The sequence below is a fragment of the Rattus norvegicus genome, chromosome 19 (genome assembly GCF_021556685.1).
Source record: "Rattus norvegicus strain SHRSP/BbbUtx chromosome 19, alternate assembly SHRSP_T2T, whole genome shotgun sequence".
NCBI lineage: Eukaryota > Metazoa > Chordata > Mammalia > Rodentia > Muridae > Rattus > Rattus norvegicus.
The window spans coordinates 38,438,624-38,456,436 of record NC_141552.1 but is presented as its reverse complement, the minus strand read 5'-3'; the positions used below and the strand labels follow the sequence as shown (position 1 = coordinate 38,456,436).

Sequence of the window (17,813 nt, the reverse complement as noted above, 5' to 3'; positions counted from 1 at the left end):
TTTTTGTTTGTTTGCTTGTTTGTTTTTTTAGTTTTTAGTTTTTTTTGAGACAGGGCCTCTTTATGTAGCCCTGGCTGTCCTGGAACTCACTATGTAGACCAGCTGACTTTGAACCCACAGAGATCCTCCTACTTCTGCCTCCTGAGTACTAGGATGAAAGGTGGGCACTTCTACTCCCGACTACACTAAGCCACTTTATGGAAGTGGCTTGTGCACCCAGGGCAGCTGTTTTCAACCTGTGTGTCACAATCCCTTCAGGGAATCACATACCAGGCATCCTGCAGAGCAAATATTTACATTACAATTCATAATTAGCGAATTTATGAAGTATGAAACAGCAGCGAAATAACTTCATGGTTGGGGGTGGTGAGACAACATGCAGCAATGTATTAAGTGTCTAAAGGGTCGCGGAATTGGGATGGTTGAGAATCACTGACCTAGGGCTTTGGAATCCACAAAGCACCGGGAACCCATCCCCTTCAGAGAGGTACAAGAGGACGGGAGTAAGACTGAGGGTACTAGCAATGTCTGGCCAATTAAGAACTCTTGCTACAGGGCTGGAGAGATGGCTCATCGGTTAAGAGCACCCGACTACTCTTCCAGAGGTCCTGAGTTCAATTCCCAGCACCCACATGGTGGCTCACGACCATCTGTAATGAGATCTGATGCCCTCTTCTGGTGTATCTGAAGACAGCTACAGCGTACTTATATATAATAAATGAATAAATCTTAAAAAAAAAAGAACAAATACTAGTAATCTCAGGCCAAGGAGATGTCTCAATGGATGCTGTCCTTGCCATGTAACCCTGGAAACCTGTTACATCCTTGGAACCTTTGTGAAAACACAAGGACTGTACCGACCACAAAGCAGTCCTCTGACTTCCAGGTGTGTGTGGTAATGCACACACATATCACTGTATGTGTGGGTGTTTTCCTCTGCCTTATGGTGTGCACCATGTGTGTGCCTGGATCTCCAGGAGGCAGAGTCATGTGATTCCCTGGAACGAGAGTTATGGATCCTCAGAGGTCAGCTTGAGGGAGTCCGTTCTCTCCTTCCGCCGCCATGTGGATTCTGCAGATCAAACTCCAGTCGTCGGGCTTGGCTGGTCCCACCCCTTGATTTTCCTGTGAGCGGGCACTCAACTAAGTGAAGACAAAAGGGTGGAAACAACCCTAACACACTGTCACCCTGGGGAATGCCCCATTGATGGCTCAGGGGGATCAGAGATGCCATTAAGCCTGACAACCTGAGGTCAGTGCCCAGTTCACACACCGTGAGAAGAGGGACAGAATTGCCACGTTCTCTTTGGTTGGAACATGTACACATGCATGTTTGTGGACACACACAAGAAGTAAATATTTTTAAGGTGGTGGTGGCACACCCCTTTAGCCCAGCACTTAGGAAGCAGAGGCAGGGTGGATCTCTGTGAGTTAGATGCCAGCCTGTTCTACAGAGGGAATCCCAGGACAGTCAGGGCTGTTACACAGATAAACCCTCCCTCAAAAACAAAACAAAACAAAACAAAACAAAACAAAACAGGGGCTGGAGAGATGGCTCAGTGGTTAAGAGTCCCGACTGCTCTTCCAGAGTTCCTGAGTTCAATTCCTAGCAACCACATGGTGGCTCACAACCATCTGTAAAGAAATCTGGTGCCCTCTTCTGGTGTGTCTGAAGACAGCTACAGTGTACTTATATATAATAAATGAATTAATCTTTTAAAAAAAACCCAAAAAACAAAAAAGACAGGCATTTTTACTTCATACAATGCATATTTTCCATTTTAATTTTAATTGATTTATTCATTTTGAGGTGGTCTAACTTTGTAGCTCTGTCTGGCACAGAACTCACTGTATGGACCAGGTTAGCCTCAAGACCTCTGACTCCCTAGTCCTGAGGTTACAGGTATGTACAACCACCTCTAATTCGTTCCTCCAAGGTCAAACCCTTTTTTTTTTCTTTTGAAGTGTCTGGACAAAAGAAAATTTACTCCTGATCAGGACGATGCACCAGAAGAGCAAACACACAGAGACATGAAGTACATTCAGTTATTTTTTTTTCTATTTTTCGGAGCTGGGGACCGAACCCAGGGCCTTGTGCTTGCTAGGCAAGTGCTCTACCACTGAGCTAAATCCCCAACCCCGTACACTCAGTTTTATTCTGGCTCAGGTGGTGACTTCATCGTTTCCCCATTGCTGGTGTCAAAGGTCAAGCTATTTCAAAATGGCCACAGCTCTTTTTAAAAAGTGTACACTCACATTTTACAGGATGTTAAGACAAAAATGCGATAATCAACCTACATTCATAGGCATAGCTCTTATATTTGACTTTTACAAGCTGAGCAGTAATTGAGAGGCAGAGGCAGGCAGATCTCTTGAGTTCGAGGCCAGTCTGGTTCCAGGGAAGCCAGGGCTTCCTTGTCTCAAAAACAAAACAAAAAAAAAAAGAATAAAATAAAAAATATTTGAATCTTATAGAAGAGCAGGTTTATAGACATGCATTTGAAGTTCTCAGGGTTCTGTGGTATACAGCTGACATTTAACATAAACATCCCTGAATATGCCCAGGTACTGCTCAGGTACAGGCCTCCGACAACAATGAAAGCCTGAGATTCAAGTTGTAAAACAATCCTTAAGGATTTATTTTATTAATTTGCATGTTTCCACCACATGTATGCAGGTACCCTCAGAAGGTCAGAAAAGGTCATTGTGCCCCCAGAGCTGAAGTTACATGTGGTAATAAGACTTTCTGCATGGGTGCTGGGGACTGAACTCGGAAGAACACCACATATTCTTAACCAGTGAGCTATGTCTGCAGCCCATCTTTATTTTTGTCCTGTGTCACCCTGGCAGAATTACTATTAGTTTATTTCCTGGCATATGACTGCAGAAAGAATTCAAAGGAAACTTTTTCTTTTCCATTTAAAAATCATGTATTTGCTGAGCATGGCTGCAGACACCTTTAATCCCAGCGCTCAGAGGCACCGGCTGATGGATCTCTGTGGGTTTGAGGCAAACCTGGTCTATATATCCAGTTCTATGGCAGCCAGAGCTACATAGTAAGATTCTGCTCCTGGTCCCCAAAAAGATAGAAAGAAATAAAAAAAGAAAGAAAGAAAGAAAGAAAGAAAGAGAGAGAGAGAGAGAGAGAGAGAGAGAGAGAGAGAGAGAGAGAAAGGAAGGAAGGAAAAAAGATTTTTTTTACTAGATACTGTGGTGCAGGACTGTAATTGAAACATTCTAGCAGTTGAGGCAGGAAGACTACAAGTTAGCATGTGCTACAATTCTCAAGATTGTGTCTACCCACACACAGACACACACACACACACACACAGACACACACACAGGCACAGACACACACACAGACACACACACACAGGCACAGACACACACACACATACAGGCACAGACACACACACACATACAGGCACAGACACACACACACAGACACACACACAGACACACACACATACAGACACACACACAGGCACACACACACACAGACACACAGACACACATACAGACACAGACACACACACAGGCACACACACATACAGACACAGACACACATACACACACACACATACAGGCACAGACACACACACAGGCACACACACATATACAGGCACTGACACACACACAGACACATACACACAGGCAGAGACACACACAGACACAAACACACACATACAGGCACAGACACACACACAGGCACACACACAGACACACACACACATACAGGCACAGACACACAGACACACACACAGACACACACACACACACAGACACACACACACAGGCACACGCACACAGGCACACACAGGCAGAGACACACACAGACACACACACAGACACACACACACACAGACACACACACATACAGGCACAGACACACACAGGCACACACACACAGACACACACACATACAGGCACAGACACACAGACACAGACACAGACACACACACACACACACACACACACACACACACGAACGAAGGCTGAGGAGGTAACTCAGTCAGTAAAGCACTTGTGTTATGAGTCTGGAGTTCCTGCCCGCCAGTGTAGACAAATCTGGGAGCTCTGGGTTTGGCGAGACACCCACTCAGAGCTAAGATGGGGGAAGACAGTGTAGTAGTGCGTGCCTTAAATTCCAGTGCTCGGGACAGAGGCAGGCAGCCTGGGCTACATATCCAGTTCCAGGACACCCAAACTACAGAGAGACACCCCTACCCCCAAAACACAAACAAAATAAGACGAAGGGAGCTAGAGCTATGACACAGAAGAGCACTGGCTGGTCTTGCAGAGAACCAGGGTTCAGTCTCCAGCACCCACATGGTGGCTCTGAACCATCCCTAGCTCCACCCAAGGTGTCCCACAGCCTTCTCAGGCACAAACATGGGCCACATATATACCATATATACACACATACAGGCAAAGCACTTGTACATATAAAGTAAGTCTAAAAAAATAATCTAAGCCAGGCAGTAGTAGTGAATGCCTTTAGTCCCAAGCCTCTGGAAACACAGGTAGATCTCAAAGTTCAAGGCCAGCTTTGTCTACATAATGAGTTCTAGGACAGCTAGGGCTACACAGAGAAACCTGTCTCAAAACACCCTGAAATAATAAAATAATACTAATAATACTAATGTCATTATTATTATTATACTTATTATTGTTGTTGTTATTTTAAAAGATCTGGCCCATAGGGACACTTACACAAAAAGACTGATGCATGGTCTCCACATACATGAACACATATAACCCCACAAACAACTGCACATACATAAACAAAAGACTGGAGAGCTGACTTAGAGGTTAAGGGCACTTGGCTTCTATTACAGAGTTCATGCTTGTAACCCTAAAACTGGGGAGGCTGAGACAGAAGGCTCCTGGGGCTCACCTGCCAGCCGAGCTGACTTAATGAGCTCCAGGTCAATTAAAGACCCCCATCTCCAAAAAATGATGTGGATGGTGCCTGAGGAATGACACCCAAAGTTGACCTCTGAGCTCCTTATGCTCAGGTATGAACATATATGCATACAGACAAATCCAATCAATACAGAGAGAGAGAGAGAGAGAGAGAGAGAGAGAGAGAGAGAGAGAGAGAGAGAGAGAGAGAGAGAAGGTTTGACAGTCTAGATCAGTGGTAGAATTTTTTTAATTTATTTATTTATTTATTATATATAAGTACACTGTAGCTGTCTTCAGACACACCAGAATAGGGCATCGGATCTCATTATAGATGGTTGTGAACCACCATATGGTTGCTGGGATTTGAACTCAGGACCTCTGGAAGAGCAGACAGTGCTCTTAACCACTGAGCCATCTCTCCAGCCCCCCAGTGGTAGAATATGTACCTAGCATGTTTAAGGCCCTGCCTTCCATCCTGACCCAGAAATAAAGAAAACAGGAGAACTGAGTTTGGGGGCAAAAATCAGGGGTTGGGGATTTAGCTCAGTGGTAGAGTGCTTGCCTAGGAAGTGCAAGGCCCTGGGTTCGGTCCCCAGCTCCGAAAAAAAAAAGAACCAAAAAAAAAAAAAAATCAGAGCATTTGGGAGTTGGAGGCAGAAGGACCAGACATTCAAGGTCAATTTTGGCTTTCTTGGTCAGCATGGGCTACATGAAACCCTATTTTTGTTGTTGTTTTGATGACACAGGCTTTCACTACATAGCTTTGGCTGGCTTCAAACTTAAAAATAGATCTGCTTGCCTCTGCCTCCCTAGTGCTGGGATTAAAGGTGTGCACCAATAAGCTTCTTTTTAAATGTAGCACTAACGGATTGGGGCCGTATAGACGTATAGACGGTTAGGAGCACTGGCTGCTCTTCCAGAGGAATGGAGTTCTCTTCCCAGCACCCACACGATGGCTCACAGCAGTCCCAGGGAATCTGACACCCTCTTCTGACCCTGTGCACACAAGCCCACTCCCCAAATCAAGAAATCAAAACTCTGACACAAGTAAGCCCTACTGTTAATACTCTGGATGCTGCTGCGTCTGCCAACGACCCATCAATGTACGTTAGACTGGTTCTAGCTACTGTCTAGGATGCATTATTAGGGGCTGCACTAGGCAATGACAGATAACACTGGTGTCACTAGTGTCCACATATACAGATCCTCTCCCTCCCTCCCTCCCACCCTTCTCTCCCTCCCTCCTTCCCTCCCTCCCTCCCTCCCCAACCCTCCCCTTCCCCCCTCTCTCCTCTGTCTTGAGAGAGGGTTTGGGTAGCCTTGGCTATCCGGGAACTAGCTCTGTAGAGCAGGCTGGCCTCAAACTCACAGAGCTCCACCTGCCTCTGCCTCCGGAGGACTGGGATTAGAAGCCTGCATCCATCACCATCACCACCATCTTCGTAACTTGGACTTATCTTCCTGTCTACCTCCTGACTGCTTGGATTCCAGGTCCAAGCCACCATGCTCAGTTTCTGTGGTGCTAGTGATCCTGAAACTCCAGCTTCAGGAACTCAATGCTCTCTTTTATCCTCTAAGGGCACTCATACACATCCAAACCCACACAGGCTCACACATACATGTGAGGATCCCTGTAAACACCAGGGCGAGGCAAAAACAAAGTTTGGTTCAACAGGACTCGCCAGCCAATGTTGGCTCAAATTTCAAGAGGCTGACACTGGACAGTTTATTTCAGGCATATTTAAGGACAGCACAACTTGGAAAAGGTTTCCTGGTGACAACTGACTCAATCCCACGCGTACAACAAAGCTTAAGAAGTAGTTAAGAGTGCCCTGGCTTTTCCAGAAGATCTGAGTTCAGCTCCCAGCACCATCAAGCAGACCACAGCCACCTATGACTCCAGTTCCAGAGAGACTGGGCACTCTCTTCTTGGGCTCAGATGATACCTGAACACGCGGTACACAGTCACACAAACACACAGATTGTCTTAAGTATTTCTAGACCCAAATTTAAAAGAGTGAAATCATGCAAAGTGTTTAAAATAGAATCTAGGGCTGGAGAGATGGCTCAGTGGTTAAGAGCACTGATTGCTCTTCCAGAGGTCCTGAGTTCAAATCCCAGCAACCACATGGTGGCTCACAACCATCTGTAATGGGATCTGATGCCTTCTTCTGGTGTGTCTGAAATCATCTACAGTGTACTTATATATAATAAATGAATAAATATTTTTAAAAATGTAAAAAAATAAAATCTAAAACGTGCATGGTATTCATGGTTCTATTCCAAGACTTGTAAGGTAAAGGCGGGATGGCCAGCCTGGATACAGAGCAAACATGAAACCAATCTGAGATGTATGAGGCTACCTCAAAATCCAAAAAGCAACACAACAAAGAACCTGGGTCCTCAGGAAGGTCTTGCTGACTGCAGTGAAGCCTGTCTGTAACAGTAGCAACTGAGAGACAGAGGCAGGAAGGGGAGCTCATGCTAGGCTCTGAGTACGTAAGAGACTGTCTTAGCAAAATGGAAGGGAAAAGTGGAAAATACAGAGCTATGCAGCCCAGGGGATCCACGTTCCCTTGATATCTATCCACCCACCCACCCACCCACCTAGTTTTGGTTGAGACAGGGTTCCCTTGTAGCACACCGGCTGTCCTAGCTGTGTAGAGCAGGTTAGCTTCCACCTCATAGAGATCCTCTACCTCTTCCTCCTGATGGCTGGGATTGAAGGTGCCCCCATGCGTCTCTGGTCCCCCTGCCTCCGCCTCTCCAGTGTCAGGATTATAGGTATGCACTACTCTGTTTAGCTCGTGCAGTGCGGGGGATAAAACCCAGGACTCTGGGCTTACCAGGCAAGCAGACTGTCAACTGAGTCACATAATCAAATCCATAAAGTGGATCGTAAATGTTATAAGATATAAGGCAAACTGGACATGGTGGTCTCGGATCTTTAATTTCAGCGCTGGGGAGGTGGAGGCAGGCAGAGGCAGGCAGCACTCTGTGAGTTGGAGGCCAGCCTAGTCCACAGTGAGTTCCAGGCCAGTCAGCACTACATAGCAAGACTCAAAAGATACAAAAAAAGTTAGAATCCATGGAGCTGGAGAAATGGCTCAAAAGTTTAAAATACTTTCTGTCTTCCAGAAGACTTGAATTTGGTTTCTTGTATTCAAGTCCCTCAACAATTCCTTATAACGCTAGTTTGAGAGGACTCCTTTGGACTCCAATGGCACTCAGACATGTGTGGTGTGCGCGCGTGCACACACACACACACACACACACACACACACACGGCAACAGAAGCCTAAATATTAAAGTAGAAATATTTTATTAGAGAAATTTAAAAGCACAAATGTGAAGGGAAATAAAATATAAAGTTAAACAGATATATTTAAAGGATTAATATTTCAAAATTAAAAATCAAAATGTTAAATAGTTATTTAAATAATACCAGTTTTTTCTTTTCTTTTTTTCATGGTGGTTGTTTTTTCTCTGTTTAACAACCCTGGCTGTTCTGGAATTCACTCTGTAGACCAGGCTGGCCTTGAACTCACAAAGATCTGCCTGTTTCTACCTCCAAGCGATGATATCAAAGGCATGCACCACCACCGCCCAGCCAAAGCAGGCCGATTTTAAGTCTTATTTTAAACAGGCTCATTTTAAACCGGTCAACCTAGCACAGGCAAAACTGACTTAGAAATCGATGCCATCCTGAGCTATGCCAAGAAGTTCCAGGCTGACCTGGCTACAGGATGATATCCTGTCTCCAAATCCCAAATGATGGCCGGAAAGAAGACTCAGGGTAAAGGCATTTGCCACCAGGCAAGATGATTGCAATTCCATTCCCATAACCCGCTTGGTGGAAGAAGAGAACCGACTTTCCCAAGTTGTCTTCTGACCTCCACTTGATCACCAACAGCTCAACACTCCCCTACCCTAATAAGTAAATTGTAGAAATCCGTTTTTCTTTCTCTCTCCTTTCCTTTTTTTTTTTTTTTTTTTGATACATGTAGTCCTGGAACTCATAGAGATCCTCCTGCCTCGGCCTCCTGAGTGCTAGGATTAAAGAGATGAGCCACCAGCCTTACAAGTATTATCTTAACAACTACCTCCTGCAATGACTGTCCACCTACTCTGTATGCACCGCTGTGGAGTTCCTTGGTTCCCCGGCCTGAGGGCCCCGGGGTTTCCGCCACGCAGGCAGCGCCGTAGCCAGCCCCGCTGCCGCGAGGACCCACAGCCAAGATGGCGGCACCCGCGACGCGGAGCCGCTACCTCCTGAGGCTCACTGTGACTCTGGGTCCCAGGTCCCGCAGCTACCATGCGCCTCCGCCCCCGCGCCGCCGCCCCGCGCCCCACTGGCCAGATCGGGAGAACCTGATGACCCCGCGATGGCAGCTAACGCCGCGTTATGCGGCCAAGCAGTTCGGGCGGCACGGCGCCATCTCCGGGGTGCCCCCCGCCTCCCTGTGGCCTTCCTCAGAGCAGCTGTGCGAGTTGGAGGCCGAGGAGCGAGAATGGTACCCAAGCTTAGCGACCATGCAAGAGTCGCTGCGCGTGCAGCAGCAGGCCGCGGAGGCAAGGCGTCAAGCCAGGTGGGTGTGCTGAGGCAGGTACCCCAGGGCCCGGAAACCATGAATCCTCCATTGGAGGCATGCGGAGCCCTTATGGCGGGGTTAAACATACATGTTAACTTTGCTGCAAAACAGACTACTAGGTAAATTCTTGTAGTCACTCAACTGCAGTTTTAATGTTTTTCCTTTTCCTCTTCCTTAACCACTGCTGGATCGATCAGTAGCCTGCCTCCTTTTATTCTTCTTAACAAGGGCTCAATTAGCTAGAACCCAGAATTCTGGCCTCGAATCTAGAATTCATCTGTCTTACCTTCCAAATATCTGATATTGCAGGCCTGTACCAGTCCCAGCCTCAACTATGTATCTTTACTGAGTTACTCTGTGCAAGGACCTAAGGATCCATACAACAGGGAACAAAACAGACAAAAGATTTAGATGATGACCAGGAATCCTCAGGAAGACAAACCACCACTAAAAGTGCATACTGGAGGACACATCAGTTTGCTAGCCCTTGTGACATATAAGCAAATCCCTATACAACCAGATATTTTTACTGGAAAAATCTCAAAGCATGAGTTCCCAGTAGAGGAAGCAAGTGTTGCAAAGGCCCGAGGTTGAGCCAATGGTGGTTCAGAAGTGGGAATGACGATTCTGAGTTAGAGGACAGCCCAGCCTACTGGGTGAAACCTTTTATCACAAGTAAGCTGGTCTTGATGGATCACACCTTTAATCCTAGCCTTCTGGTTACAGGCAGGACAGATCACTGAGTTTTGAGGCCAGCTAGCCTAGTCTATGTAGTGAGAGCCCGTCTTTAAAAGAAAAAGCCTACAAGTATGTCCTAAGGAACTAGGCCACTGTGCCTAGGGAATGGGAACCCAGAGTAGTAGATGACTCTGAAGGCTGGGGCAGAAGTCAGAAAAGGAGGCACACGTGATCAGATTTGGTGGAGGCAAACCAGACAGACATTTGGATGATGTCACTTCTGGTGCATGGTTCAGGGCCAGTGAAATGTGTTGTTGGAATCTGCAAGGAAAGATGACCCTTTTTACAGATGAAATGAGGCCTGAGAAGTCAGGCCGGATACTCAGAGCCAGGCTGGCAGGGAAGGATTGAGCTAGTTTCCCTTCCTGCCCCATCCTAGGTGATAAAACTTGTCCTTTCAGTTTTGCTATGGGATACCTACAAATTCACAGGGCTAGAAAAATGTTGTTCCTGTGCCTGAATTTGGACTTGGCGTACATGGCATGTGAAACCACAGAGGGCATACATGACAAGGGCATGAGAGTGGTTCAGTAGACAGCGAGCGGGTGAAACTTGGGTTTGCTCTGGTCTGCCCCTCACTGCCTGCTTCCTCCACAGAGAGCAGCATATTGCAGAGTGCATGGCCAAGATGCCACAAATGATTGAGAACTGGAGAAAGCAGAAGCGAGAACGCTGGGAGAAAATTCAGGCTGACAAGGAGCGGAGGGCCCGGTTACAGGCTGAGGCCCAGGAACAACTGGGCTATCATGTGGACCCAAGGAGTGCCCGATTCCAGGAACTATTACAGGACCTAGACAAGCAGCAGCGCAAGCGCCTAAAGGAAGAAAGGCAGCGACAGAAGAAGGAGGCTCGAATTGCTGCCATGGCCTCTGCTGAAGGCCAGGATTCTGCTGAAGCCCAGGACTCAGCAGCGTCTGGTAAACCCAGCTCCTGAGAGCTCCTTTTCCAATAAAGCCAGCTGCTGACAGCCCACATTCTACACATTCTCCCACAGGTTGTGACTTCCTGGGTCCCCTGGCTCATTCCCCAACACCTGGAGTAGGAGAATCCCTCTGCTAGGCTGTGTTCACACCTGGACACTAGGCCATGTCATGCACTGAGGCTTGGGGAGAGAGGAGACTGGATGGGCAAATAATGACGGAGCAGATGGCAGTAGAGGAGGCTTCTGTTTACCAACATTAATCTCCAGTAATTAGCCAATTACCAGGGGGAGTACAGCCAAACAGACTACAGATAGAAGGAGCAGCAGCCATTCTAGGGCTGAGCTGGGGCAGGGGCCCAACTTTCCAGAGGGCAGAGATTCTGAGACCCCCCTCATAGGCTCCTTCCCCACTTCTCCGAATGCCCACTTCACCTGTGCCCCGGCCAGCTCAGACTCACAAACAGGTGTGAGAAGCTCCAGTAGGCATGAACCATTATTAGGGCTCATTTTTAAAACTTTATTCACTTCAAAACCTTTATCAGAGGTGTTTCTGTCCTGGGGAAGGGGTGGCCTTGGCCTTCAGAACTGATGTTACCCCTTTTCCAGGCTGGAGGCCAAGGCGAGACTGGGGAGAAGGCCTTGGGCTTCTAACAGCCTTACTCCAGATGGGAAGATCGGGGCCACTCCAATGGAGATAAAGGTTTAGGGCTCCAGCTTCCCCTCATGGTAGAGGAAGGAGGGTTGTCCTTGGGGATGCTTCAGGGGCTGGGGAAACAGGCAGGCGCCTCTCCATCTGGCTACAGGGAGCTGGGACAGAGGCCAAGAGGGGCCCATCTGTCGCTTCCTGGTCTTGCCAACAACTTTGGGCAGGCTGGGCTCTGTTGAGAGGATAGGGACAGCTGTGTGGCCCAGGTCTTCTCAGACAGATGGGAATAGGGGCCACTTCAGGAGGGTAGGAAGCTGGGCTGGGTGGGTTGTTTTTTTTGTTTTTTTTTAATGGTTTTTGATTTTTCTTCCTCTTAAATAAACATGAATATATATATATGTGAGATATATATATATATATATATATATATATATACTTTTCTCTTATAAACTTTTGTGGAGTGGGGTGGGGGCCTTCTAGCCTCCCAGCATCACTCATCATCAAAGTTCTGACTCAGGAGGAAGTTGGCAGCCAAGTTCTCATTTTTCTCACACGCGAAGTAGGCCTGGATCACCAGGCTCTCCGGGAAGCCCAGTGCCTTCAGCTGTGGGGAGATGGCAAGGGTAAGAAGGGGGAGGTACTGGGCTGCCCACCATGAGTGGCTCGTTAGCCAGGCCTCTTACCCTTTCTATAGCTTCCTTCTCCTGCGGTGTCACCTGGATATAGTTCATCTGTGGGGCCTCCTCACCTAGGGCACCAACCTCCCCCTCTACATCAGAGATGTCCGCCAGCTCCCCGGGGGGCTCATTCAACATCTGGATGAACTGCTCCTGGTGACGGCTAATTTGCTGTGAGAAGAAGAAGGGTGACAATTCACAGTCCTTGTCACCTACGCCCAGGTTCCATTTTACACCCCTTGCTTATTATACCAAAGTGTCAGGTACTCTGACGCTGCATGCTCTGGCTGAATAGCCATGCAGCCATGGGAATAAGCTGTTCAGGTAGGGCTGAGGTGGCAAGGTGGGGAGACACACAGTGGCAGTGTCTTTAATACCGGCATTGGGGAGGCAGAGGCAGGTGGATCTGAGTTTAAGGCCAGCTTGATCTACAGAAGAGTTCAAGGCAGTCAGGGCTACATAGTGAGACAACATCTCAACAAACAAAACCAATGTGCCAGAACTAGGCATGGGGGTTCCTAACTATAATCCCAGCACTTGGGAGGCTGAAGCAGGAGAATCAACATGAGCTTTAAGCCAGCCTAACCTACACAGTAAGACTAAAGGGAAAAAAATAACAAAACAAAAAGTTCAAACCAAGGGGTTGGGGATTTAGCTCAGTGGTAGAGCGCTTGCCTAAGAAGCGCAAGGCCCTGGGTTCGGTCCCCAGCTCCGAAAGAAAGAACCAAAAAAAAAAAAAAGTTCAAACCAAGTGACTGCAAATGTGCTAGCTATGTCCCTGTGGCCTTGTAAGAGGGGCCTACTGTCCGTGGTAGAACAACCCATAAAATGCCCTGGGGTGGATCTACTGGGCAAGTCTCAGAGGAACTCTGTGGCAAGACAGCACAGAAAAGCTGAACTTTCTCCCCTAGCAGTGGGAAGCCACAGCGGCCAACAGCGGAGTTACTTGACCACTTTGTTTTGCCATGTTGCAAGGAAACCTGGCCTTAGCTGCTAAAAGCAGCAGTCAGCTAGTGAGGCACTCAATTTACACAACCTATTCTATTTTCTCTTTTTTGAGATGATCTCATTACTAGAAGGAGCTGGCTTCAAGTTCAATGATCCTCCTGCCTCAGCTTCCTAAGTGCAGGCCTAATGGTGTACACTACTACAACCAGCCACTCTGGTTAAATACACTCTACTTGGAAATCAGGAGGTTCTGATGTAGCCCTTTGCTTCTTCAAACATCTGACAATTTTCACATTAAAAAGGGCCTTTTCAGCAATCTAGCCTCTAGGTGGACAGTTCATTGAGGCACTGTGTAGACTTAAGAGGCCTGAGAAGAGGACGCTGGGACACCAGGTGGGAGAAATGGCTGACACTGGGATAGAAGCAGAGATAGTCCTCAGGAGGCTGTGAGAGGCTCGAGCAATCAGAGCAGAATGGCCTGAAAACTCAAGAGGTCCAGGGTCCCAAGGGATCTGGTGTGATATACAGGTTTAGGTCACCACAGAGGGTCAAGGTGAAGGTCATATCAGGAAGAAGGCCAGGACTGGAGAACAGAAGAAGAGCTTCAGGTTGACCAGGAACTCAGAAAAATGCTGTGGCCAGAGTCCAGGGCCCAGACATGGCAGCCTGCTCTGAGCCTCCGATGTCTTCAGTAGGTGGGTGCCTACAGCATCCACACCTCATGGGGAGTTACACGTAACCTTAGAAGGCATCAGGGAGCAAAAGGAGCAAAGCCTATGCTAGTTCTGCTTTCTCAGAGCAAAGCTATGTCCCTGGGCACTCGCTCCCCTGAGGAACTGGAAAGGCATCTGTCTCAGTTCCCTCACCCTGGGCCGCACCTGCAAGAGCTGAGGGTTCTCCTGGCCCAGCTGCTGGAGCAGAGCAGGCAGCAGCGCCGGGTTCTGCTGAATCACTTGCCGCATGTTCTGGAACTGAGGCTGGTCCCGCAGGAACTCTAGGGGGTTCTCCCCTGCTAGTGGCAGGAAGAAGTGTGGTCAGACCCCTGCGGGGGCTCCTGAATCCAGACTGGAGATGCCCACGAGTACACCATCCAACCAGCTCACCTGCTTCTGTGGCCGGTTGTTCGGGCGCCTGGCTTTCCTGGACAGAACCATGTTCAGGCTCAGGGCTTCCTGGAATTCCCTGTCAGGGATCCTGCTTTTTAGTTCTTTCAAACAGACCCACTTCCCCTCTCCCAAGTGAGCAGCCTGACAGGACGGGAAGGTCTCATCCCTGCCTTCCACATTCTCTGTCCAGCCTCTTTGGAAAGACTTCAATGGCAACACTCAACACACAAAAGCCTATGGGGTAGGCTCCACCTCCACTGCCTGTTGAAGCGGGGAGACCTGGAGACTCCCAGAGGCAGTGGCGGCCTCACCGTGAGCAAGTACTCCACGGCTCGGTGGGGGTTGTTGTAGCTGGCCCTCAATGCGGCCACAACCCGCTCCCGCTCGTAGCCCATGGACATGATCTCAGTCAGCATCGTCTCATACTCAGAGCCAGTCACTGTGAAGGGAGCAGCAGGGCTGGGGTCACCAGAGGCACAGAAGGGCAGCTCCCAGACCCTCCCAGACCCACAAGGCTATCAAAGGCTGATGGGCTTCCAGTCACCTCTGCCCTGAGGACCACCCACCCACCTAATGTGGAAGCTGCGTCTTCCTCTCGCCCGCTGCTACCTGAAGAGGGAACAGAGCTGCAAATTCAAGAGAGAGAAATCGGACCCTGGCTTCTGATGGCTTGCCCTCCCCGCAAGTGCCTGGGACCACACAGGTGGGAACTGGAAGGTGCAGGAAGACAGGGTACAAGCCACAGCCCCTTCCTTACCCAGAAATGGATTCTGGAGACGTTGTGGTGGCTGACTCCTCTGATGAGCTCTTGTCCTCTCTGTTGGAAGGTGGAGGATGAGACATGCCGGATGCTGGGGCTGGAGGAAAAGGTGTGGAGGGCTCCGGGGCAGCAGTGGGTGAGGCCTCTGGGGGTGCTGGGGTACCCTGACCAGCCTTGGCCTGTGACAACAAGAGAAAGGGATCAGGCAGCAGCATCCCTATCAAGTCTCGACACCCTGCCCTATCACGGCCCCACCCTGCCTACGCCTAATCTCTCCTAGGCATAAACTCTTTGCCAGCATCCCAGCTAATTTCCCCACCTTGGTCACCATGACAACCACAAAGTTCTTCTCATCTATATGGTATTCCTTGATGGGAATGTCGTCACTCAAGATCTTGCCAGCATAGATGAGTTTCTGTCCAGCCACAGGGAAAGCATCTCTGCCCTTCTCAGCTTCTATCTTCTCCTTCAGCACCTTCACCTAGGGTAAGGAGCACACATAGGTATTAAACACAGAATTTTAATAATGTGGTGTATGTGTTTACAAGTAGCACTAACACTGGAAGATACCCTCAGTGAAGTCCAGGCATAGTTGTATACTTGGAAGAGTTCCAGGCTAGCCAGGACTATATAGTGAGTGAGACCCTGTTTCAAATAGAATAAAATGACCATCACAAACCCTTAGACTCCCTTCCTCCCTTTTGTTTACAGAGAAAAGGCTTTGCTCTCAATCATGAGATTTCTAGCTAACCTAGGGAACTGACGGCAGTGACATGACAGACACTGAAGCCGTTCACTGTATCTAATGGTGTAGTGGTGGTTTGGGATGGACCCCTAGAGCCTTGTATAGACTAAGTGCTTTGCAAGAGCTCCATCCCCAAGCTGTTTTACAGAGGTCTATAAGGGGTTGGGATTTAGCTCAGTGGTAGAGCGCTTGCCTAGCAAGCACAAGGCCCTGGGTTCGGCCCCCAGCTCTGAAAAAAAAAGAGAAAAAAAAAAAAAAAGAGAGAGACAGAGGTCTATGGAAAAGAACAAAACAGAAATCTGTCACTGTTCTCATGGAGAAGACCCTGATGTGAGAACAGCAAGCTTGTCTTTCAGATGGCCTGTGGTTGGGAAGGCAGAGTAAGAAGGAAATGAAAAGGCACAACCTTCAGTGACTTCAAACAGTAGCCTCTTTATACTGACTCAGGACATCTTTCTTCCCTCCGTGTTTGGAACAGGATTTTATTTTGCACTCCAGGCTGGCCTAGAACTCAAGGTAATCTCCCTGTTCGGCGACTACGGTCATAACTACTGTGCCTGGACTTCACTGAGTGGCCTTTGTTTTGAGAAGTTTCAGGGAAGCTGGCCCAAGACAGCAGTATCAGTTACTTGGAGGTTAAGGAAAGAAGGATGACATGAGCCCAGAAGTTCACTGGATTAACAAGACCCCACTCTCAAAAAGGAAAACCAAACAAAAGTTCATACAGCACGTCTAGGCTGTTGCTAAGTGAAACGCAAAAAAAAAAAAAAAAAAAAAGAAAGAAAAGAAAAATCAGAAAAATCCTGTCACTGCCATTATTTGCTGTGACCATGGCAGAGTTCCTTAACTCCGTGGTTGTCAAAAGGGGAAAGTCAGAAGTCCCCAAACGACAACACTGTTTTGCAGATTCCGCAAGATGACACTAAAAATGCTCATAGACTGGTAAAGAATAAACGGCCAACAAACACGGACCACCAAAACTATTAAGACCATTTATTATCATCATCATCACTGTAGTCGGCACCTCTTGGGCACTGACGACAAACTGTGCCACCTGAGCAGCTTGCAGGCTGGGAACGCGGAGCCCGCAGCTGACACCGGAGCCGGGCCTGGGAACTCCCTGGAACTGGCCCGGGAACAGCGCCCGAGCCGCCGGGGCAGGGCAGGGCCGATCGGGGGGATCCGAGGAGGTCGGGCTGCTGGGGGAGGGCAGGGCTCGGCGGCGCGCCGTCCCCTCCGCCCCTCCCGTTGGATCCCGGCCTCCCTGCCCCCACCCACCCCGGCACCCGGTCGCTCCCGCCCGCACCGTCTCATCAGGTTCCATGCGGATCTTGAAGGTCTGCTGCTGCAACGTTTTAAGTGTGATGGTGACGGCCATGGCGGGGCCGGAGCAATGCGGCAGCCCCGGGATCCTCGCACAACATGCAACTCACGCCGCCGCCATCTTAGCGCCCAGCCGCGCCGCGCGCCAAGCACTTCCGGGGCAAGTGTGCTGCGCCCGCGGATCGTCAGCGACCGTGACACCCTCCTCGACCTCTAGAGCATGCGCGGCTACACCTTTACATTAGACATGCGCAAACGTAGCTTTGTGAGCTTTTGCTGTGGGGACCAGCATCACATCCTCTTGGTGACGTCATGCATACTGGCAGTGATGTCATGCCACAAAATGGTTTCTAAGGCCTACTTCCATTTAAGTTTTAAAAAACTTCGTTGTAGATTTCTGCTCCTAAGTTATTTTCATATAGTCTGCCTGTTGACCCAAATCGGATCT

General features: G+C 48.7%; 2 protein-coding genes across 4 annotated transcripts; one reads left to right on the top strand and one right to left on the bottom strand.

Annotated features, from left to right (window-relative positions):
- The first annotated feature begins 9,147 nt into the window (after window positions 1-9,147).
- Gadd45gip1 (GADD45G interacting protein 1) lies at window positions 9,148-11,696 on the top strand. Its single transcript, NM_001100504.1, is given in 2 exon segments — window positions 9,148-9,497; window positions 10,836-11,696. Coding segments are annotated over 2 exon segments (687 nt in total). The 3' UTR covers window positions 11,173-11,696.
- Window positions 11,657-17,507, bottom strand: Rad23a (RAD23 nucleotide excision repair protein A). Of its 3 annotated transcripts, none has more exon segments than NM_001399101.1 (9): window positions 11,657-12,410; window positions 12,490-12,654; window positions 14,310-14,443; window positions 14,535-14,613; window positions 14,849-14,976; window positions 15,108-15,163; window positions 15,295-15,476; window positions 15,617-15,778; window positions 17,349-17,507. In NM_001399101.1, coding segments are annotated over 9 exon segments (1,092 nt in total). In that variant the 5' UTR covers window positions 17,421-17,507; the 3' UTR covers window positions 11,657-12,296.
- Between the last annotated feature and the right edge of the window lie 306 nt (window positions 17,508-17,813).